This window comes from Heterodontus francisci, chromosome 2 (genome assembly GCF_036365525.1).
Source record: "Heterodontus francisci isolate sHetFra1 chromosome 2, sHetFra1.hap1, whole genome shotgun sequence".
Lineage (NCBI taxonomy): Eukaryota > Metazoa > Chordata > Chondrichthyes > Heterodontiformes > Heterodontidae > Heterodontus > Heterodontus francisci.
Genome location: NC_090372.1, coordinates 149,148,919 through 149,173,318, shown reverse-complemented (window position 1 = coordinate 149,173,318; position 24,400 = coordinate 149,148,919). Strand labels below are relative to the sequence as shown.

Below are 24,400 nucleotides of genomic sequence, written 5' to 3'. Positions count from 1 at the left end.
TCCTCAAGGGTCGGTGCTGGGACCACTGCTTTTTAAATGACTTGGGTCTTGGAATACAGTGTAGAATCTCAAAATTTACCAATGACACCAAACTTGGAGGTGCAGCAAACAGTGACGAAGATATGAACCGCCTGCAACGGGACATAGGCTAGCAAATGGGCAGACAGGTGGCAGATGGAATTTAATACTGACAAATGTGAGGTGATGCATTTTGGCAGAAGGAAAAAGGAGAGGCAATATAGTCTTAATGGCACAGTTTCAAAGAGGGTGCAGGAACAGAGGGACCTGGGGGTGCATGCGCATCGATCTTTGAAGGTGGTCGGACATATTGAGAGAGTGGTTAGTAAGGCATATGGGATCTTGAGGTTCATAAATAGGGGCATTGAATACAAAAGCAGGGAAGTTATGCTGAACCTTTATTAAGCTCTGGTTAGGTCCCAACTGGAGTTTTGCATCCAGTTCTGGTCACCACACTTTAGGAAGGATGTGAGGGTCCTTGAGAGGTTGCAGAGGAGATTTACCAGAATGGTTCCAGGGATGGGGGATTTTAGTTGCAAGGTTAGGTTGGAAAAGCTGGGTTTGTTCTCCTTAGAACAAAGGAGATTGAGGGGAGATTTAATAGAAGTGTACAAGATTATGACTGGCTTAGATAAGTTAGACAAAGAAAAACTGTTCCCATTAACTGATGGTACAAAGACTAGGGGACACAGATTGAAGGTTTTGGGCAAGTGATGCAGGGGGAATATGAGCAAGCACTTTTTTATGTTGTGGGTGGAAACTACCTAGACCTCGCTGCCCATAAGCGTGGCACAAACGGAGACAATCAATTACTTCAAGAGGGAAGTTGGATGGCCACTTGAAGGAAATAGACTTAGAGGGCTACAGGGATCAAGTGGGTGAATGGGACTGACTAGATGGCTCCGTGGAGAGCCGGCTTGGCCTCGATCGGCCGAATGGCCTCATTCTGTGCCATAAATGACTCTATGACCTGAGGCCACACAGCCCCCATGGTAGTCCCTTACCTGTAATCGTCAAGGTCATCATGGCGTTGAATCTTTATGCAACCGGGTCATTCCAGGGATCAGCTGCAGACCTCCGTGGCATCTCACTGTCGGTAGTTCATCTCACCAGCAGGCAGGTCACGGATGCTATATTCCAGAGGCTGGGTGACTACATCTATTTTGAGGCAGATGGGCTTGCGCAGGCACAGAGGGCATTGGACTTTGCCACCATCGATGGATTCCTGCAGGTCCAGGGTGTCATCAATTTCACCCATGTAGCCATCAAGACACTGACAGACCAGAAAGTCAGATTCCTCAACAGAAAGGGCTATCACTCATTGAATGTCCAGCTGGTCTGTGACCACAAGAATTGAATCTTGCAGATCTGTGCCCGGTTTCCGGGCAGCTGTCATGACTCCTTTGTCCTACGAGAGTCCCAGGTGCCACACCTCTTCAGGTCCACATCCAGACTCTTTGGATGGCTGCTGGGAGATAAGGATTATCCCCAAAAAAGATGGCACCTGATGCCCGTCTGCTGCCCAGACACAGATTGGGAGAGGCGCTACAACCAGAGCCGCCTACTAACACATACCTGCATTTAACACACCATTGGCATCTGAAAGATGCACTTCTGTTGCCTTGACTGCTCAGATGGTGCCCTCCAATACAAGCCAGCCAGAGTGTCTTGTATTGTAGTTTTTTGCTGTGCCCTGCACAACATGACAATACAAAGAGGCCTGAAGCTGGATGAGGAGGAGGAGCTGGAACACCACTCTACCTCATAGGAGGACTGGGAGGAGGAAGAAGAGGCAGAAGAGAAAGAGGAGGAGAAAGGAATCGCTCCAGACATGGTCAGTGCCCAGGCATTAGAAGACAAGGGCCATGCTGATTCAGCAGCGTTTTACCTGATCTTCTCCGAATCCTTCAGCATGGGGAGCTATCATTTCGCAATGGCCCATATCTGAGGAGTCCCATTGCCAGCCACGACCATGGTGAATGAGGTTTCTGCCGCCAATATTCTCCAATGTCATAAGGCATGGAAATACAGCAATCCTAGGACACCCCAGCCCCCCACCCACCCACTGAAACTCCATCCCCTTTTGACATGAAGCATCAATAAGACACATATCAGTTTGATTACATAAACAATTGATATTGAATTGAAAATAAAAGAGCAGACAAATTTGGAAAACAGCCCTAGGTGACCCATTAAGTGAAATCATCGGCATGGCGCCTTTTCCTGCTACTTCAATGGGCTGCTCCTCCTGTGACAGAGGAGGGGGTGGAGGCATCCTGCTACCTACTCTTAGCCCCTGGCCAAGATGCTCGTGGCTCCCTCATCTTGGAAGTGCCCATGGGGGGTCCTCGACAGACTGCCGCGCCTACCTCATTGCAGGGGCTGCCTCTGTCACAGTGTCTTGTGGTACAGATGGTTCCTGAGTCAGAGGGTGTGAGGGGCCAAAGCATGATGCAGGTGTCCCCTGAGGGTTGGCCCCTTTTATCTGCTGCTTCGACTGCCTCATCCCTTTCCCAGTGCCCTTGGGTGCTGGATAAGGCCACCGTCTGGGACGCAGCTGGCATCTGCTCTGAGCATCTCTGCGCCATCAACGACACTGAGTGGTCTCTGCTACAGAGTGTCTCACTGTTTTTGTGCATATCAGCATGTTGCTAATGTCTCCACTCAGAGTGGTGCTGCATGTTGCTCTCCAAGAGGTTGCCTAATCTTTCAATGGAGGAGCTCATGTGATCGAAACGCTGAGTAATAACAAGCACAGGCACTGCATGGACTCCTCCATTGCCTGCCTATGGCTCCTCAAGTCCTCATGGAACTCCAACAAATGGGAGCTAGTCTTTTTCTCGTTCTCAAGGAAGACCATCGTTGTCTGTGACACCTGAGGCCTAGCATCTTCACCCAGCAGAGCATTGCTGTGCCTGCCCTCCGTCCTCTGAGGGGGACTGCCCACAGATGACTCTGCCTCATGCAGCTCCTCCAGCTCACGCGTGATGTGCCGTTCACTTAGTGCTCCTCGTTCTAAGATACTTTGGGGCCGAACTGAGGCGAGTGTGTCTGTGCTGGTGGAAGGTGCAGAGGAATGATGTGATGGTGCTGGCTCCGCTAAGTCTCCCCCTGCCAAGGGCAACAGCACCAATTGTGCTTGGGCACTCTCCTCCCCCTCTCTAACTGGCCATGTGGGAATCACAAAATGTTGGTAATGAGAACTAGACCTGATCAGCAATTGCCCCAGCATAACTATCTCCTCGATTAACCAGGTCGAAGAGCCACAGCACACATTGGGCAGGAATCTCGTCCATAGCCTTCACCTCAGGATAGAGTTATCAAATGGCCATACTATTCATAGCCTCCCATCTCGCCATCGCCCACAGACTGATGCGTTGGCATCCTGGCAATTTCTAGCATTGCCTCCTCCATCGGGCTGAGAGTGTGGAGGTCAATCACACCAGCACCCATTCAAGCCATTTCCCGTGAGTTGTGGGAATCTCTTTTCCTGCAGGATACAGGGAGAATGATTCATGAGTAGGCTGTCCTCTCTCACCTCTTCCAACATGACATTCACATGAACTTCTGCATCACTCAGTGATGCCCCCTTTTGAATAGGGCCCCATATGTGAAGGTGGCTGCCATCTTAGTGAGGCAACTGGACACTTGATCTGATGATAGGGAGAACTATGGACATTCGGTGAGGTCAGCTGCTGTGTACAGAGTTGGTGACCTATCACCCGGGTGCCTCTGGTCACTCGCCTTTCCAGACCTTATCTGGTCATTGAATTTCTTTCGACACTACACACCCATCCTTCGGGTCACTGCTTGGCTGCTGACCTCCGTCACCACCTCTATCCATGCCCTTTTGTGTCTCTTGGAGGTTTCCTTTTCCCAGATGCCAGGAATAAAATATGTCGCCTACTCCCTACTGCCTCGCTTAATACCTCAAGGGAGGCACCAGAGAAGTGTGGGGCTGCCCACAGATACCTGCCCTTGTCTGCACTGGCCCTTTTAGTCCCTTATGGATCCATCTCTGCAGCAAACAGCAAGCCCCCAGCCACGGCTGCCGTTCACCTTTTCAAAGGGCCCTCGTTTTGCAAGACCCACTTCCATGCCGGTCCCGCCACCGCTAATGGGGCACCACACTTGCTCCCCCTGGTCAATTAGGACGTTTGCATTTTAAAATAGTGTCGCATCAGCATCACTGGCGCGGCACGGGGACAGGACCTGCGCGAGTTTCCGACCCCAGAAACCAAATTCAGCCATGGTTGCAGATGGCCATCAGCTAAACTATGGTTCCATTTAATTGGCTGGAGTCTTACATTGCAACAGTGGCCCTGCCCACCAACTAAAATGTCTGGGGTGAGCCCCCCTCGGCCGGGCCTGGAAGCTACGCTGTAATTTTCCGTGGCCCAGGCCATTAATCGGCCTTGCGTGAGACATCTGCCCCTTCTGAGGCAGGAAGTCCTTCCTCCAAGAGCTGCCGGCCGATCAGCAGGCTGGTAGCTCTTCAGTCCCAGCAGCACCACCGGGGACAATGACCACTGCTTGGACTGCACGCAGCCAGAAGAAGACCGTGGATGTTGACCTCCATATAGATGAGGGGAGGTTCGGGCCTTGCTGGGGACAATTGGCTGGGCCCCAGCAAGGGAGGGTGGTGATCATTCAGGAGGGACGGGGGGAGGAGAAGTGCGGGGGAGGCTTGTGTTGTTGGCGGGCCCTCCTTGGGACACAGGGTGCTTGATAAGGAGGACCCCCCCCCCCCCCCACCCCGCCTCCAGGCCCTCAAGGCAGCCACTCGGCTTTACTGGGCAGCCTCCACAGGTGCTGAAGTGCGGTGGAAGAAGGCCCTTAATTGGCAAGTAATTGGCGGGCCTCAATTGACCTGGGGTGAGCAGCCCATTTTTAACCTCCCCCACTGCTGGTAAAATGGCATTGGGGGTGGGTGGGGGACGGGAATGGCATCCCCCACACAATTGTACACCCCCACCACCCCTCCGCACACCCCCCCCCCGGGCCCACCAACGCCAAACCTCCAGCCCACTCCCGGGTTGGTGGGGGAATGTGAAATTCTGGCCATTGTTTCAACAGAGATATTGAAAACCATGGGATGTCTTAATCTGTACTTTTTAACTAGAATTCTAATCTTTAGAGAATAATTTAGATTTACTCTTCAAGAATCATCGATTAAGTAACATATATTCTTAAATGATTGCATGAAGTTTGTGAATGAGTGCCTGAAATGTAAATTCCAGCATGGAAAATACTCCTTGCCATTTTGAGGTGTGAGGGATCATACTCAGACTTTGCAGATCGCATGCACTAGAAATGAAAGTACTTGTCTGATGTTGTGTTACAGTACTACTGTCATGACTGGATCAGTGTCTAGCCTTGATGGTAGTAGCACTGCACTTGACCTTATAGAAATGCCTATTGTCAGTACTTGCATAAAAGTGAATGTACAAGTTCTGTTATCCACTATTGTCAATCCTGCACCCTTGAGACCAAAAGAGTGGAACATCAGAATGGTGAATTGTCAGGGGCATTAGTTCAAGTACTTCATGGTCTAAAATAACACTGGTTTAGACACTATGGCGAGATAATGAAAAACCCTCCAGAAATTATGACATTTTCTCTGTAGTAAATTTTGGCGATTTTTTTGTTTTATTCTGAGCATCTCAAATCTGATATATTTTTGTAGCAATTATTTTTCATAGCCTCAATATTATTCATCAGAGTGCTGAACTACAAGAGGAAAATTACCGTATTAGGACCAAGAGGTGAAGCAACACTTTTCAGAATAATTCACAGCCAAAATGATCATTGTTAACAACTGGAATCAGCAATTATGATGAAAAAATGATTGCAGATGCGTTTTCAGAATCAAACCACAGGGGTATTACATAACATACAATAAATAAATTACATGGACATTTTCTATCTGAAGTGAAGCAACAACAAATTTTACTATAATTCTGTGAAATAGCACTATTTTAATTTTTTTAAAAAAGAACAAATAGTTTTGGCTATGCTTAAGTTATCAGGAAAACTGAAAAAATATTCTGACAGTAAATACCCCTTAAAGGGACACTTGAAACCCACAATATTGCAATCACTAATTTACAGATGTTTGTAGCAAGACCTCTGTTTCAAATAATTTGACATTGTGAAAGTAATGCTGATATGTTTTATCAGTCAACTGTTTGTGTTTGGAGTTCCAAGTTAGGCCACATTGTAAGTGAAGATGGCATAGAAAGAGTGAAGCTCTTTGCTGCCTTTAGAATAATAAAAATAATTTTTACCATAAAAGGCAATTTTTTGACCATTTAGTTCACAGAAAAGGTACGATTTTAAGCGTTTAAGTTGATGTTTGTTGAAGAAGGCATTGTTGAGGACTTGTGTGAATAATCCTGTTGAGCTGATAGTTATTTTCATTGCCTAGGCAAGGAAAGTTACCCAATCCTAAAATTCATACTGTGCACATAGAGTATATAGAAATTGCCAAAAGTAATTCTTTAATTAACTATTTGATTGAATTCTATTACATATTAAATTTGAAAATGGGACAACTCTCTGATTCAATGTGCTTTTAGTGTTTTGTACAGTATTTAAGTATTAATAGACTGCTGCCCGTACTGTATCCAGGAATTGATGGTAGCTTAGTCAGTTGAAATTTGTGCAATCTTAGTCACAGTACAGATAGAACTGCACATTGCTTAATCAGTTTCAGACATTGTGCTGATTTTCTGATCTTTCTGTAGCTTTCAAATGTTGCAGCCCTGGCTAGAGCACTGCACAGCTGAGAAATGGCTCCATAGATGGTTACAAAGCCTACAGGGTTATTTTTGACCCCTGTCACTCATTAAAGTGTCATGGGGGAAAACTTTAATTGAGGTTGACTGTCCTCACTCAAAATCTAAAGTTATTGGACAGCATTGAGTCAATAAGAAAGCAGTATTTTTGACTTTTTGCCTGAATATGTTCTAGTGTGGCTTGGAAGTATTGAAGTAATCCAAATCCAGGCTTCTCAGTCAGAATTTCTAGATTTCACGCCTCTGAATTTGATGTATCTCTAAAGGTGCAGTTGGTTTAATTGGCAAGTTCAGGTGAAATCTTGACATAATCCCTGTACTGATAGAGATGCCACCCATATTCTAAACTGATTGAAATCTGATTGGAGAACATAAAATGCTGGAAATGCACATCAATCAATATCTTCAAGAAAATGATAGGTTAAATGTTTCAGGTGGGACACTATAATAAAAGTTAATAAACTAAAGACTTAAAAGCAAGGGCATTTGAGGAATGAACTAAATTTTTAAAAGCCAAGGCATTTGAGGTTGGCTGGCTAATCAACTAACTGGGATTATTAATGCAACTAGTTCTGGCAGGTTGTAACCAGTTAGCTGATTCTCTTGGTAATTCGTACTCCATGCCAGCACAAGCATTGAGGAGTGAGGATGCCCTGTACTGTACCTTCAGGCTTCCCATAATTCCAGGGAATTCCAGTCCCCATTGACTAGTCATTTTCTTTTTAAAGATCTTATTTGACATACTGTGGATCTGAAACAAATTCTTAATACTTTCATTTAACTGTTCTCCTCTGACATTTTACTGGTTGAACCCAGATTCTCTCTCCACATATGCTGCCAGATCTGCTGAGTATTTCCAGCATTTCTGTTTTTATTTCAGATTTCCAGCATCCGTAGTATTTTGCTTTTATTAAAATATTTAGCCTTTGGCTGACTGAAAAATTGCTCCATAGATTGGTTTTACAGCTTGCTATGTTCAAGATGGTGTAACCAGAACAATTTTTGATGTGAGTTTTATCCATCAAGCACTGGGTGCAACCACTGGCTGAATTATTTATCTACAACACAGGTTCTCCATAACTAGACAATCTCCCATAGCATTTCATGTGGGATGTCAAGACAAAGCATAGTCTTCACATAAAATGGAATTACAGGGTGGAAATAATTGGACTAGGGTGTGTGGATGTAACTCAGGCCTCATTTTAAGATTATATGTTCAGTTCTTATTCCCTTTGTGAACTATGTGTCAGCATTTATGATGAAAACTACCTATGTAAACTGATCATATTATAACTACACTTTCCTGCTCTTGTTGGTGATATAGCATTTGGGGAAGGATATAATTATAAAATGATAAGCTTTTCACGGCATCTTACCCTAGAAATCTGAACATGGAAATTTAGAATGAAAAAAGTTGAAAGAACATGGCTACGGACTTTCTTTATGTGACTAGTCAATGACCTGTGGTGGTGCACTTGGGGAATTAGACAAAGTGTGGCCTTAAGGTAAATCTAGGTTAGAGGGCAGAGTATAATTCAACGATGGGAGCACTGTGATGCAAGAGGCTAGAGGGAGAATGTAAAGCAGGGTCAAAGGCTATGGGTGGAAGGTTAAAAGTCAGAGAGACAAGGGAGAAACTAGTGTATAGTTAAGGGTTTCAGGTAGATCGGAAATTAGAGTAGGTTAGAGGGCAGAGAGATGAAGCAAGTGCAGGGTTTGAGAAGGTAGAACTGTATGTTGGGTGGGGGGGGGTGGTGGTTGTGAGGGAAGGAGAAGATAGTATTGGTAAGAGGCAGAAGTTGGGGGATGGGGGAAGATAGAGCATAGTAAGAGGCCAGAGGAGAGTCAGAGGCCCAGGGGGTGAGGGTCTAGACAGACTATCGGCGGATGCTGGAAAATGCCTAGAGCTCAGCCAGCAAGGTGAATGCTGTTATCTTGGGAACAGTAACTGAGTAGCTGGGAGAGTTTGGCAGAGTGAAGCACAGAGTAGGTCAGAGTTGGGAGTAGTGACTCCACGATGGTGAGCCTGGATGGAGCACGGTTTGAGTGGAGTTGAGATGGGGGAATGAGCAGTTGGAGGGGGAAGAGGAAATTGAGAGGAATGGGGAAAGAGATTTAGGTGAAGAGTAGGAGGAGGAGGAATGAAGAGCAAGGGGATTTTGAACTTTCCTTTTTGTTAAATACCACAGTCAGTCTCGAGGGGGGGGAGCTTTTACTTGCTGACACGCTATGAGCAGGTGTTGGCGGTGGGGGGTGAAAGGTATAGAGTCTAGTAGCGTGTGGAAAACGCAGAAGTCTGGAAACCAGTGGGGCAGAGATCACTGCCACACCCGAAGCCAGCAGGCACTGAGTGGAGCTCAGGTTGTGGTTGCAATGGGAGCCAACATGGGGAAGATTTGGGCCAAGACTGTGGCTGGGTCTTGAGTGAACGCAGCCAAGATCACAGCCACACTAAGAGCTGGTGGGGCAGGAGAGGAGGGCCAAAATCATGGCCGCCTTGGCAGCCAGCAGGGTGGGTGCTGCTGTAAACAGAATCTGAGTAGCTGAGAGAGCTTGGCACAGAATAAAGACCAAAGTAGGCCAGTGTTGCCAGCATCACTGTTTTTTTTGAACTAATGGTTTATTTTTAAACCTTGCAACCTGAAAATAATCCTGGGGGAATTAGAGTAAATTCTGCTCCAGTGGCTGCCGAGCAGGGGCACTCACTGGTAGGGGCGTGGAGCAGGGAGCAATATGCTGTGAGATGAACAGTAAGTACCAATATCTAGAAACCTAAAGCACACACAATTAACATAAAAGGTAATAAATAAATACAGTGGCATGGAGTTTCCACTCAGTTGTGCTGTTCTTCTCATCGCCATAATCAGATCAAAGGATTGCGGAATTTTAAGCGCAAATTTTATTCAGTGCAACTTGAATTTCCATAATCTTTTGTGCTAGTTTACAAAACATCGCACTAGAAGCAGGTCCCACCTACAAAACTGGTCATGCTCCCAGGATGAATTAATCACCATTGGGAGTTTCTGCGAACTGTGCCTGTTTGCAGGCTCTCGTGAAGACTCTAAAAATTAAGCTGGACCTTTTGGGCCTAAGGATGCTAATAGGTATGTTTTGAAAGGTAATGAATGATTTAAAAAATAAAATGATTTAAAATGCTTATTTTTTGTGATAAACCCATTTTCAGCTGTATTAAACATTATCAAGTTGCCACTCTTAATGTATAAAGGTTCTTTGCAGTTCAGTGTAATGCAAATGAGTTTGAGACGAAACTTGGAGGTGGGGGGGAGCACGCTTCAAAAACGGATGCAATTTTGGGCTAAATTTGTACTGGAATTGCTGATTGTGCCCAAAGAAGAGACTCGATCCCAGAGCGACTAAAACATGATAACAGAACATCAAGTAAATAGATTTGGTGTGATTTGACTTCTTCCCGTTCTTTTTTGTGCATTGTTACATTTTAAAATGTTCATGCTTGTTTTCTTGATGTCGTATATGCTTAGTTGTTCCTCAATGGAGGCACATTTACCCATTTTCCTCTTGTTGATCCATATGTTCCCTGCCCCTTCAGTTATGATTTGTTGCTTTTATGACTATGAAATATGAACCGATCAATTACAAGATATTTGCATGTATGCTGACATGGCATTGAAGTATGAGCCAGATATTGAGTTGTCATGGACAAAATGTATGCTAGACACTTTCTGTTACGTAATATTCCAGCTGTGGTAAATTGCAGGTATGTCACTTGTGAGAAGGTGTATTTTACAATATAGGACAAAAATGCAATGCATATATGGGCAATAACCTGTGTGTTTTTTAAATTGCTGATAGCCTCAAATATTGTGGCAAATCTAATATAGTTCTACCATCTGCAATGATGGCTGGAATTTTACAGCCCCTGAAAGAGCGAGATGGTGGCGAGGGGCCAGGGGGATGGGGGGGGGTTGTTAACTGGAGTGAGAGGCACGGGGAGCCCTTCCCGACCCGCTCCCACATCTGCCGCCATTTTATGCAGGGCAGCGGCGGTGGGAAACGGCCCGCCCGCCCCAGGCCAATAAAGGCCCTTAAGTGGCCAATTGGTGGCCACTTAACCACCACGGGGACTTTACCCTCGGCCAGTTGGGCGGCCCGGGCCCGAGAAAAGCCGCCTGACAGAAACAGGCAGCTCTGTGACAGCCTGGGGGGTGCGGGTGGTGGTGACCCTCCTAGTCAGGCACCCTGTGCCTGACAGAGGGCCATCCCCAATGCCCCAACCCCCAACATCCAGCACACCCCTCACCGCCCCCCCCCCCCCCCAACAATCGACTACCTTTGCCTCACTGGGGCCTGACCGATCACTCCCAGTGAGACCCCTAAAACATATCTTTTCCCGGGGCCATCCTTGCTCTACTTCGCGTAGCTGGGCTGCAGTCCCAGCAGTGGCCGCCGCTCCTGGTGGCATTGCTGGGACTAAGAGCTGCCGACCCACTGATTGGCCGGCAGCTCCATTAGTTGGGACTTCCTGCCTCAATAAGGTGGAAGTCCTGCCTCAGACCTTTTAAAGGCCTGGGCACCGTAAAATCCGGACTGGATCCCCAGGCCAGGCAGAGGGGGGATCGCCACCGACTTTTCATTTGGTGTACGGCTCCTGTCTGATGAGGGTAAAATTCAGCCCAGTGTTTTTAATATTTATCCAAGCTATCATTAATGGCAAAACATACATTAAAAAGTGTAATAGCAATACTTTTTTTTTTACAGAGTTACTGTTTGTCACTTGGAGCATTTTTGGTTCATATCTCATTTCTGAACCTTGTTTTCCTTATTGCTCTAGCTGAAATGGAGACCATGTCAGAACTGTCTATTTCTCAGCAAGGAGCAAATCATGTAAACTTTGGATCACAAACAGTTCCTGGGAATGGAACTGAACTGCCCCAGCCACCATCACCTGCCCAGCTTCCTCATAGTGGTCAGCCTGCTACTAGGCCCCAACTTTCCAATTTGCATCCTGGACTTGTCTCTGCACCTCTTAGCCCACAGCTGGTGAACCAGCAGCTGGTTATGGCCCAGATATTAAACCAACAATTTGCTGTCAACAGACTCCTGGCACAGCAGTCCCTAAATCAGCAATACCTGAACCACCCTCCTGTCAACCGGACCATGAATAAACCATTAGAACAACAGACTTCATCAAATGCTGAAGTGTCTTCCGAAATCTACCAGTGGGTTCGCGACGAGTTGAAGCGTGCCGGCATCTCCCAGGCAGTGTTCGCTCGTGTAGCTTTTAACCGAACTCAGGTAAGACCAAAAAATTCTTCCCGGTTGTATACTTAGCATAGCTCCAGATCAGTGGGTGGAGTCATGTCATGGGTCTGCATCATCAGAGCATTTGATTTTGGTTTATTGCAAGGTGAGATGATGCAGAGAAACTTTACTTTTCTGAAGGTTACAGCGGAGCAGAGACCTTTTCAGAATCATTGATGTTCTGTGAAGTTGTTTACAATTTATTTGAATCAGTGTATTCATTTTTTAAGTTATGAGACTAGGCAGTTCATGTTCTTGTGTACATTCACAGACACCATTAATGTATTGACTGTAAGAGATTCATAATTTTCTTTTTGAAGGACTGATAACATTTCAAGTTCTTTTGCAATTTAATGAAACTCATCTGTAACAACCTGTCGACAAAAGTAAAGATTTAGGAATCTGTTTCAGCTACTATAGTAGTGTTGCACAGAAGTAATAAACTCTTTTCATATAACATTCCCTAATGATTAGCTAAGCTGCTTTCTAGTTCCTCATTTACTGATACCATGAGAATGCTTAAATGTCTATTTTCCTGATGTGGCGACTTTAGATCAATATGTTTGAATTAATTTTGTCAGTATATTTGTAACCCAGTTAAGGGTGCCTCACAAATTCAGTACGTGTTCTCAGAAAGAAAGGTTTCTTGCCTTTTTTTGTTATTTTATTCGTGACACTAAAATATGCAAAGAAAACTAAAGACATTTTGATGGGGAGCTGTCCTTCAAAATAAGACTTGATTCTGTTCTGGTTGAGCAGTAAATTTATGAAACCTACAAAAAAAGCAGCCACAGATTTTCATTCTCCTTATAGTAGTAAAGTGTTTTGATTACTTGGTGAAATTACAACACTGGACTATGTGCATGCTAAACAGCGGAAGCAGCATGCTATAGACAGACTAAGTGATCCCACACCAATGGATCAGATCAAAGCTCTGCAATCCTGCCACATCCACTTGTGAATGGTGATGGACAATTAAACAACTAACCAGAGGAGGAGGCGCCACAAACATCCTCATCCTCAGTGATGGGGGAGCCCAGCACATTAATGCTAAAGACAAGGCTGAAGCCTTTGCAACCATCTTCAACCAGAATTGCCGATGATCCATCTCTGCTTCCTTCTGAGGTTCCCAGCATCACAGATGCCAGTCTTCAGCCAATTCACTCCACAAGATATCAAGAAATGGCTGAAGCCATTGAATACAGAAAAGACTATGGGTGCAGACATCATTCCAGCTGTAGTACTGAAGGCTTGTGCTACAGAACTAACCATGTCCCGAGCCAAGCTGTTCCAGTACAGCTACAACACTGGCATTGTCGGGTGACAATGTGGATAATTTGCGCACGTATGTCCTGTTCACAAAAAGCAGGACAAATCCAGTCCAGCCAATTGCCACCTTATCAGTCTACTCTCAATCATGAGCAAAGTGATGGAAGGTGTTGTTGGCAATGCTATCAAATAACGTGCTGACCTGTTTGGGTGCAGTCACTTGTTGTGCCAGGGCCACTCAGCTCCAGACTTCATTACAGCCTTGATCCAAACATGAACAAAAGATCTGAATTCAAGAGGTGAGGTGACATCAAGGCAGCATTTGACTGAGTATGGCGTCATGGTGCGCTAGCCAAATTGAAGTCAATGGGAATCAGGGGAAGACGCTCCGCTGGTTGGAGTCATACCTAGCACAAAGGAAGATGATCGTGGTTGTTGGAGACAATCATCTGAGCATCAGGACATTACTGCAGTAGTTCCTCAGGGTAGTGTCCTAGGCCCAACTGTCTTCAGCTGCTTCATTAATGACCTTCCATCCATCATAAGGTCAGAAGTGGGGGTGTTCGCTGACAATTGCACATTGTTCAGTTCCATTCACATCTTCAAAGATACTGAAGCAGTCCCTGTCTCCTTCAATAGCACCTTCCAAATCCATAACCTCCACCATCTAGAAAGATAAGGGCAGCAGATGCATGGGATCACCACCACCTGCGAGTTCCCCTCCACACACCATCCTGACTTGGAACTCCTTCACTGTCACTGGGTCAAAATCCTGGAACTCCCTTCCTAACAGCACTGTGGATGTACCTATGTTCCAAGGACTGCAGCAGTTCAAGAAGGCGGCTCACCACCACCTTCTCAAGGGCAATTAGGGATGGGCAATAAATGCTGGCCTGGCCAGCGACACCCACATCCCATGAATTAATAAAAAAAATTAAATGTTTTCTTAGCCTTGGCTATAATTCAGAACTATTGAAAGTTCTAAGTGCATTTGAGCATCCACACTTGTACTTTTACTCTATTTTATGCCAAAAAGACAGCTCAGTTCTATATTTAAGCTTTTTCACAAATGTCTTGACTGATTGTTTAAAAATGTTTCAAAAATATAGCACTGAAATTCACATTTTATCTATATTTAGGATTATAGAAAATGCTGGATCCCTGAATGTGGTTGCAAGGAAATAATCTCATTCAGTCGTTCAAATGACATTGTAAACCATGAGAGCAAAGCTCAAGTAGTTCATAACAATCATCTGAGTCTGTGGGTGAATTACTGCTTTGAAATCATTTTCATGTATCTATTATTTTAAATAAAGTATGATGCTTCATTCGTGGAAAGGGGCAGGTTTATTGCATTTGTATCCTTTTTGCTCAAGGCAGGTGTCATGGTGGACATGGGCAAATATACCCTGTTCATTTAATATATGATATCCTCACTAAAGAACTAATGATGGTGACAAAATTGTTTCAGATTTGCAGAGTGATTTTTTTTAATAATCGATTACCAGAAAATGGCAAACAGGGTGTGTCTCAAATTGCTTCACGTCATTCTAGCAAATCTGACAAATCAGAAAAGAGGCAGCTTTGGGACAGGTGGCAGATTAAATGGCCAGAAATCTGTTTCCTGACCTAAACCAAGCTCCAACCAGCCCAAGCAGGTCGTTTGCAGCTTTAAATATGATCATGAAGCTGTGAGCCTCATTTTCATACAGCCTTTGGAATTTTACTGCTGCCAGCCAGGTTTCCCGAGCCATGGGGAACCCAGCAGCTTCCTCGAGGTGAGCACTTGTTGGATTCAGGTGGTAACTGCCTACCTCCTGGATCCACGTTCCTGCCTGAGGAGCCACGATGATTGGGGTCCACCCCAATGGCCTTCGCCATGATGCCTCTGACTCCCCCAACCCTTCCACCACCATCACCCCACCAGGCTCCAATAACCTCACACCACCAGGGCTGGTTATCCCCACCAACGCAAGGGCCTGATCCTCCTACCAGTACCACCACCACTACCAATTCCAGTTAAGTCGTGACTGGGTGCATTATTTAACCTCAAAGTGCATTAATAACTGTTGCACCTTTAGGTGGCACTGTGATTGGCAGTTACAGTGGCCAGAATTTTCCAGGCCCTTTCAGACACGGCTGGGAGGCCGGAAGACTGGCAAAATGGAATGAGAAGGCCATTGGTCAATGTCTTCCCGGTGCCATGTTATTTTGCCAGCAGCGGGAAAGTTGGCAGATTGGCTGCCTGCCAGGAGGCCAATTGAGCCACTTAAATGACCAATTAAGGGCCACTTCCAGCCTCTGTGGGTATTTTGCCTGCATGGGGGTGGCCTACCACCGCATGTGGAGACCACCCGGTGAAACCTGGCAGCCTCCCAGCAGCCTTTGGAGGGGGGGGCCTCCTTTTTTGGGCAGTCCATGGCCCACAGAGGTCCTCCCCCCGCCCCGGTGGCAATGACGCCGCCTGCCCTCAGCCACTCCCCTCCAACCACCCCCCCCCCTCCCCGAATGCCAGGGCCTACCTAGCCCTTGCGCTCCCCAACCCCATTTACCTTCTTTGAGGCACCCTCTCCCTGCAGCTGCAATCGCAGCAATCGCCACTACTGAGGCTGCCAGCCCTCTCATTGAGCCAGCGGAATTCGCTTAATTGGCCGGCGGTGGCAATATGCCTCCCTGGTCTCCACCGCCGGCCGAAGTGGGGTCGCCTCCCACTTTCGGCTCCAGTGGCGGGACTTCTGCCATCCCAGTAAAATTCAGCCCAGTTTTAAATGCATGTCGCGTAATGTTATATGTGAAACATTCTATTGGTTTTGGTCTTGCGGCAGTGAGATTTGCCATTCAGCTATAATGCAATGTCACTGAGTTTGTGATAATTCTCTGCCAATGAAGAGTCATTACAATATGTTCCTTCAGGTGAGGGTGCTCCTCCAAGGTCACCCCATCCCCGCACCCCCACCACCACATCAAATAGAAATAAAAATGCATATTTGGGGAATAGAGCGATTATGCTCGCCACAACCCCTCCCATCGAGCAAAAGATTGGGTAAGGGAGTATTCATATCCCTTACCCTCACCCAGTGATCAGAAATTCAGGACTGGGGAGTACTGAGAATATCCTTGCCATCAGCAATACTGCTGCAGTTGTTGTAATGTATGGCAAAATTGTAAGCCCAAGCTTTTTAATTGGTTTACAATTTTACTACGACTGCATACAAAGGCAGTTATCCCCTATTGAAGATATAAATGGACAGTAAGCCAGTGTTTTTGGTGCAGTTATTTTTGAGCAATTCTGTTGGTCTTGGGATTGACCAGGTTAAATGGTCAAGCCTTCAGATAGTGCTCGAAGATTCACATAGTGTTATAATGCTTCGATATATTCACGCTTCTGACTGATGCAGATGTCCATGCACTTTTTGCTGGTAGAAATGCCTATGGCAGCATTTCCATTACTCCCACCATCTAGTGGTGTAACTTCTGACTGGGTCCCAATTGTTCCTTTAGGTTTTCAGCATCAGAGATGTATATCTGAAGATGAGAGGATTGATCTTCCTTCCAACTCTACAAATGCACTGACATATTGTCATAGTGGGCTGAATTATACCGGGACGGCTGAGGTCCCACTGCCAGGGCTGAAAGCAGGAGGTGACCCCACTTAGGCCAGCGGCAGGACTTGTGGAGGCATCTTCTCAGTGGTGGCTAATTAAGTGGCTGCCACTGGGCTGCCATCCCTAAGAGCTGCCAATCAAAGCTGGCGGCTCAGCAACGCCACCACTAGCAGTGGCCATTTCTGGGGCTGCACCTACAGGATGAGGGTGCATCGATGGTCATGTGTCCTCGAAGTCAGGTATGTAGGGTCTGGGGATGCCAGGGCCAGGCAGGCAGACCCCAGGATTGGGTGAGGATGGATCACTGAGGGCAGGTGGTGCATTGCCACAGGGGCAGCCGTTGCCATTAGGGAGCCCTCAGTGGGCCATGGAGTGCCCAAGAAGAAGGGCACCCCATCGAACCCGCAGGGAGGCCACCAGGTTGCACCGGTCAGTGGCCCACACAGCAGTGACCCATTCACCGCTGACAAAATGCCTGCGGAGGTGGGACAAGGCCCTTAATTGGCCACAAGTGGCTCAATTGGGCTCTTGGTGGGTGGCATATCTGTCAGCTTTCCTGCCACTGGCAAAATGGCACGCGGTGGGAAGATGTCGGGCATGGCTCCTATGCCTTCCCATGCCTTTTTGCCAGCCTTCCCACCTCCCAGCCCTTTGTCAAGGGGCTGCTAAAATTCCAGCCATTGTTTACTTTCTGTAATGGTTGAAGGTGGGTCACCTCATGCTTTGCAGTAAACAAATGGAAATGTTTTCCCTCAGCAACTATGACAGGGACGGCTATAAATTATGAGCTAAAACTTCTTGGGGCATTGTAGTAGTGTTTAATCCATGAATTGATGTATTACAGATATATAGGGTTCATATATCAATATTTGAAACTGTATAACAACTAATTTTTAAAAGTTATTGGCCGGAACTTTATGCCACCCCATCGAGCTGGATGGTGGCGGGGGTGGGGGGCGGGGGGTGGTTGGTGGTTGGTGTAAAATGGAGCGGGAGGCTCCGGGAGGCTTTTCCACCTGCTCCCGCCTCCGCCCCCCCCCCCCTATGTAGGACGGGAGGGTGGGGGGGGGTGAAAAACGGTCTGCCCGCCCCAGGCCAATCAAGGCCCTTAAGTGGCCACTTAAGGGCCTTAGCCCGCCTCCACGCAGATTTTACACGTGGCAAGCGGCAGTCCTGGAGCCGGGAAAAGCCGCCCCCGCTACCCCAACCAGCCCCAAGACCCAAGACCCTTTCCCCCAAACGACTACCCTTGCCCGACCGATTACCCCTGGCAAGGCAACCAAAACTTACCTGGACTCCCAGCTCCATGTCTTCCTCTGCGGTCGGCTGGGCTGCAGTCCCAGCAGTGGCTACTGCTCCCGGATTGGCTGGCAGCTCAATGAGGTGAGACTTCCTCCCTCAAGCGGGTGGAAGTCCCACCTCGGAACAATTAAAAGTAAAATACTGCAGATGCTGGAAATCTGAGCTAAAAACAAGAAATGCTGGAAGTACGGGTCACTGACCTGAAACGTTAACTCTGCTTCTCTCTCCACAGACGCTGCCAGACCTGCTGAGTATTTCCAGCATTTCTTGTTTTTAGCTCAGATTTCCAGCATCTGCAGTATTTTACTTTTAATTGTTCCGTATTTCCAGCATTTCTTGTTTTTATTTCGGAACAATTAAAGCCTGGGGACCCATAAAATATGGAACGGATCCCTAGGCAAGGCGGAAGTGGGTTCGCCACCGACTTTTCAGTCGATGGCCGGCTCCCGTCCACCCAACGTGAATTCCCGGCCATTGTTTTTAAACAATTGATGAAAAGATTGGACATGATTGTATCTTGGGGAGAAAAGCACCGAGGATACTACTCTGCTATTAGATATCCCCTCCCCCACAGTGTTTCACTGATTCTTGTTATAACATGCACCTTACTATAACACATCATTTGGATAGCTTCCAAGTAGTGCATTATAGCAATGGTATGCTGTACATGCTTAGTAAATTTTATCCTCCAAACAATTAGCAATTTTTCATGCTTTTGATTTTCAGATATTTTAAATTAAACCTCCTTAAACCTGCATCAAAAAGTTAGTCAACATAAACCTGCTTCCAATCACGTGACACCTGGGAGAAACAAACTAACTGGTTGAGTCACTCATTTCCTTCCCCTCCCCCTTTCAAAGGTTTTAACACCAAGCCACATTAAAGGTTTTTTTTTGATTATATTTTAAATGTTTAAGATTCTAAAATTATGAAATACAGTTCAGTTTCAGTCATGGGCAGACTGATTGTGCCAGGGCTGGTGAAATGCAAAAGAACTTACTTCAAACCAAAATTCATGCATCCAGAGCTGATTGAGGAGACGTAGGCCAATTTTTTCCCTCGAGTGCAATGCACAAAACTCTGGTAGTTAGCATTTTGGTATTCCTTGACTTTGTAAAGAAAACTAAATGCTCAGGGAATATCTGCTCCATCATGTTTATCCTTCAACACATGAACACCTCCATTCTCAATTGACTCTTGTCCATATGCTCACAATAAAGTTAGGCTTTTGTGCATTCCGCCATAATAGGCACGATCAATCTAAACATAAATAAAACACGTTCACTATGTGGAAAACAAACATAAATCCTATTTTTAAAAAATTCCTGCTCTTGATAGGTTAACAGGTGGCTAGACTTCTTTGCTGTACTTCTAGGTGGTTGGAGATGTCCAAAACTGGCCTAGGGTGACCTGATCTCCAGTTTTGTTTTGCTTTTAAATTTAAAAAAAATGAATGGCCTCACACTTCCCCACATTGAACTCCAGCTGTCACAGGTTTGCCTAGTCACTTAATCTATCAATGTCGCTTGAAACTTTCTGCTCCCAACTATGCTTGGTAGTGTGAACAGATTTGGAAATACAACACTGTATCCTTCATATGTTCTTGTGATGGGCAACTCTGTGAACAAAACTGGAGTCATGATCCCAAATTCTGCTATTCAACAGATTAGAAGATTACACTTTTTAAACCTCCTCTTGAGTTCACTTCAATTTACATATATGAAATAAGTGTATCATGAAATATCTTCACACTGGACTTTTGACAAGGATTAGCCTAATCACAAAATCATTTTTGAATAGAGGCGCAGATTGCCTCCAACACTTCTCTTTTTAAATACCTTTGTGTAATATTGTGTTGTTAGTAGTTAACTATAAAGGTATTTCAATATTGTAAAATAGAATGCACATGGTAGTAGGAAAGTCATTGATTTATAAGTATTAGTATGTGGTTCGTTATGTAATACAAACTACTTAATTACTGATACACATTGTTGAGAATGTGTACTTAAAATTATGTTAAAATAGGTATTTGAGCATAATGGCTGTGATTTAGTTGCTCGTGAACTAGTTGGTAGTGATGTTTTTGTACAGCAGATCATGCAGCAATCTGAACAAACTCGTCTAGTGCCATTCTATAGTGATTCCCAGAACTGATATACTGATCATGGTGATGTCATGTCATGGTACAATATAAAATCTGTTTTCTTTTTATGGTGAACATAGCCTGTGTAACAATTCTACCTCTCTCCGCAGCACTGAATCTATTATAATAGCACCTCTGGAAAACATTCAGATAACTGTACTGGGTCACTTGCCAGCTGTAAATTAGAAATGGCAGGAAATCAGTGCAGAAGTTTTCAGTGTTAGGACTTTAAAAAATTCATTAAATTAATAAAGAACAATTTGTAAATTTATTCAGTTTACACAACATCAAAAAGTTGAACGAGTCAAGATGAAAAAATATAGGTTGAACAATGTGAAAATTAAGGCTCTTTCAATGGGTTATTTTGGTGATTAAATACTGCGCTAGATTATTTGAATAATAACTTGACTATTGAGCTAATTAAATGCACAATCAGTATTTTGCAAACCGATTTATTGATGTGTAGTGTTGAACTGAAGACTAACCAGTTGAGATTACACTTTCCAATCAGTGCATACTTTAGTTTTCAAGCTAATAAACATGATAAAACACACATTTTTGTGTTTGATTTAGTATGACAACACTATTATTAGTTATTTGTAGAATAGGGTCTGAAGAAGCAAATTGAGAATGTGCAATACTATATCATGCCGTACCCACAGTGATTGGCTTGATGACAAGTAGACTAATTGATTACAAATTATGAGAAAATCGATTGGCACAACCCCCTATGAAGGATTAGCAAGCATAGGTAAAGTGTTAGCATCTCTTCTCTTCAGCATTGCCTGGGCAGCTGTTTAAATCCACAGCTATTATCCAATGTTTGAATTTGTGTAGTTGGTTTCATCACAGTAATTTTTCTTTCATTTAAATTTGATTGCAGCACACTCTTTACTGGGAGTCTGGCTTGTAAATCAGTCAGAGTACACAAAGAAATCACTGCTGGTTCATTTTCAATTTTATGAAATTGACAAGGTTACAAATGGGCATGGATTGTATTTTTAATAACTTAGGGGTATTACTCCAAATTCTGTGCTTCACCCTTCTCCTGTTATTGTAAATCTGATAATGGCCATACGTACAGCTGCAACTATCCATAAAGTGGTTAAAAGCACGGTGACTGTTCCAAAATGAACATTAAAGGTAGTCAGCCATTTTATGCACAGTCAGGTCTATCGGGAACAAATTTTTTTTTGCAGAATCAGTACTCTGTGGTTTATTTGGCATCTGCTTAGGAATCACTGAAGTGTATTCTAACAGTAGCTTGGCATCACTTTGCAACAATATGTTACCTGTGCTTTAATAATGTTGATGCATTTATAGAAGTATAAATGATGCAAATATTTTTTAAAAAGAAAGCTTTAAAAATATGTCTTTTGGTGTTGATATCCACCTGAACAACTGAAAGCTGATGTTTACAAACATTTATATATATTAACCCAACAGAAGTTATATCCTTTTTCATGTGCGGGTATTTTTACAGCTAGCATAGCATCTGTTAACAGATGGCAACAAAATGCACATTAACATTTACATAGTGAGTGCTCCATACTCATCAGGTCTGTGCAGTTTTGTCTTCTTTCATATACATAGTTCCAAAACATTGGTAAACAGCTGATTTTATTTTTGTTTTTGTCAAATATTTTCTTGTTGGCATAAGTTGCAATTTTTTAAAAAGCTGTTTTTTGAGGTAGCTCTACTGGTTCAAAATTGTTCATATGACTTCATAAAAAATGTACTGAGAACACAACTTATATAAATATATTCCATAAGAAAAACTATCGTACTTGTCATTGTATAGACTGCAGAATTGTTCACCTGCTATTTCCGTAATATCTTTTCTATTTAGCTGTCCACAATTGTGCAATTGTAGATTTGCCACTGCCTGCTTTGTTAAAGGTTTATGTAGTAATCTCCAATATTCTGGTTTATGTCATGAATGTGAGTGCACTGCTAGAGAAGACAGTTAAAAAATTAGGGTTACAATCGCATCTTTCTTTCAAAGTGCCTAATTGAGCATTAATGTATTCTGCCATTGAAGGTTCATTCTGAAACTCCAGCACAGCAGTGAGAGAATAATTACCAGTCCCTGGTCAAGCTCAGTTCACAAAAATACTACTATGTTTCTTCTACTTTTTCTTTTACGTAGGGTCTACTGTCTGAAATTCTCAGAAAAGAAGAGGACCCAAAGACTGCCTCGCAGTCTTTGCTGGTCAACCTGAGGGCAATGCAGAATTTTCTAAACCTGCCAGAAGCAGAAAGGGATCGTATTTACCAGGATGAAAGGGAAAGAAGCCTCAATGCAGCCTCAGGGATTGGAACTACACCTTTGATAAGTTCTCCTAACCGTACCCAACAGGTAATCGCTAAATAAAAATATCTAATTTTATGTTTTTGCTGAAGCTGTCATATTTTTCTTTCAAGAAAACTTTCTCTTCTTAGTATCATATTATGAATTTAATTTTTTGACTCTATATTTCTCAGATTATTCAATTTTGAAATCTTTAAAGAATAGAACTCTTCAAAATAATTATTTATGTAGATGATATCTGTGGCAGAATGATATGCTGTTCAGTTTGACGACATTAAAAGGAAAATCCTCAAAAGGCTAAAATATCCTACTTTTTGTATAGAGAAATTATGGATACAGTTTCTGATCCTATGCTTCCAGTGCAGAGCCTTGTTTGACCAGAGAATGGATTAGTAAATCGGGCGTGGAGGTCAGCATGCCTCATTTGCAGTGCTTTCAATTTTCCGGTAATTAATTTTAATGGCTGGATAACCAGGAATGGTGTAAATCAGATGCAAAAACCTCCATGTCTGAATCTCCAATCCATGATCTCAGTGGAAGGCTGTGCACTGGAGGTAGAGCCTGGTAAAATTTATTGTCTTTTTTGGGCAACGAAAGAATTGAAAAGTGATCACATCGAAAACCTAATTTGAAATACGATTCTTTCACCTGTGAACCAAATATTCATGGAACAAAAGTCTCCTGAGTGAAATTAATTTGAATAGTCTCAGTCCAGTTCTTAGTAAACATGCATCCATGGCACAAGACTGCCCACTGTTTGGTACCCTTGACACTAAAGCTTGAAATCACAATGTCTCAATGTCTTGAAATAAATAGGGTAATGCTTCTGTTAAAATAGTAGAAAATGGAATTTCATAAAGCAGATTAAACATTGGTATGTTAATATTTGCACAGTGTAAGTTTAAGTCCTGAAAGTGACAAACTACTTCAGAGAGGAAATGGGACAAAGTCACAGTGTTGTGGTAGGGGTTCTGAGACTGGGTGTGAGACCATTGTGGGGACCAAATCAAAGGATTTTTGCTCTGGATCTGGTCATGCTACATCTCATCTGTGAATTCTGGGTGCCTAAAGAGGGAAGGTGTTTCACTTTGCAGCACTGACACTCATTATAATCAGCACAGAATTTTACTAAAATAAATTAAACTTAAAAATTGTGTGTTTTTTTAATTTTTAAGTGCTGTTTGCAGTTTTTATAATTATTGGAAATGATCATTCCATTCTATAATATCTCCTATGAAAACAGTTCTAAATTGTTCATGTTAGTCACATTTTCATTTATGTTTAAGTAACCATCCGAATGTAAATAAGAAGCTTCAGATTTTTGGGTCAAAAATCAATGACATATGAAGTTGCTCAATGAGGTTGCTTGAAAGGCATGTAAGGAATTGAGGCTTACACGGGTTTTTGACAGTAGAGTTAAACCTTATTAAAATTCTTTTTCAAGATAGTGTTAAGTGTTAGCATAAATAGTAATTGCTCTTCAATGGTTCACTGAGTTTATTTACTGAACAGCTCAGTCGTACAGAGCAGTGGTCTCAAATCTGATCCCTTATCTGTGCTTACTTAACTGATGTGAGCTGGGGTTGTGTTAGGAGTTCTAGCGTGGCCGCATTACCCTTGATTAAGGAGGGGAAAATCGGCCTGAATACTGTCCATTAATTCCTGCTAGATATAC

General features: G+C 44.0%; 1 protein-coding gene across 5 annotated transcripts in view; it reads left to right on the top strand.

The window, feature by feature from the left end:
- Positions 1–24,400, top strand: part of LOC137347432 (DNA-binding protein SATB1-like) — a 140,544-nt gene that overhangs the window by 39,919 nt on the left and 76,225 nt on the right. For all 5 annotated transcript variants that reach the window (XM_068011890.1, XM_068011894.1, XM_068011884.1 and 2 more), the window contains 2 exons: positions 11,626–12,089; positions 22,564–22,773. In XM_068011890.1, the coding sequence (XP_067867991.1) occupies positions 11,626–12,089; positions 22,564–22,773 (674 nt within the window). The remainder of the gene's footprint in view (positions 1–11,625; positions 12,090–22,563; positions 22,774–24,400) is intronic.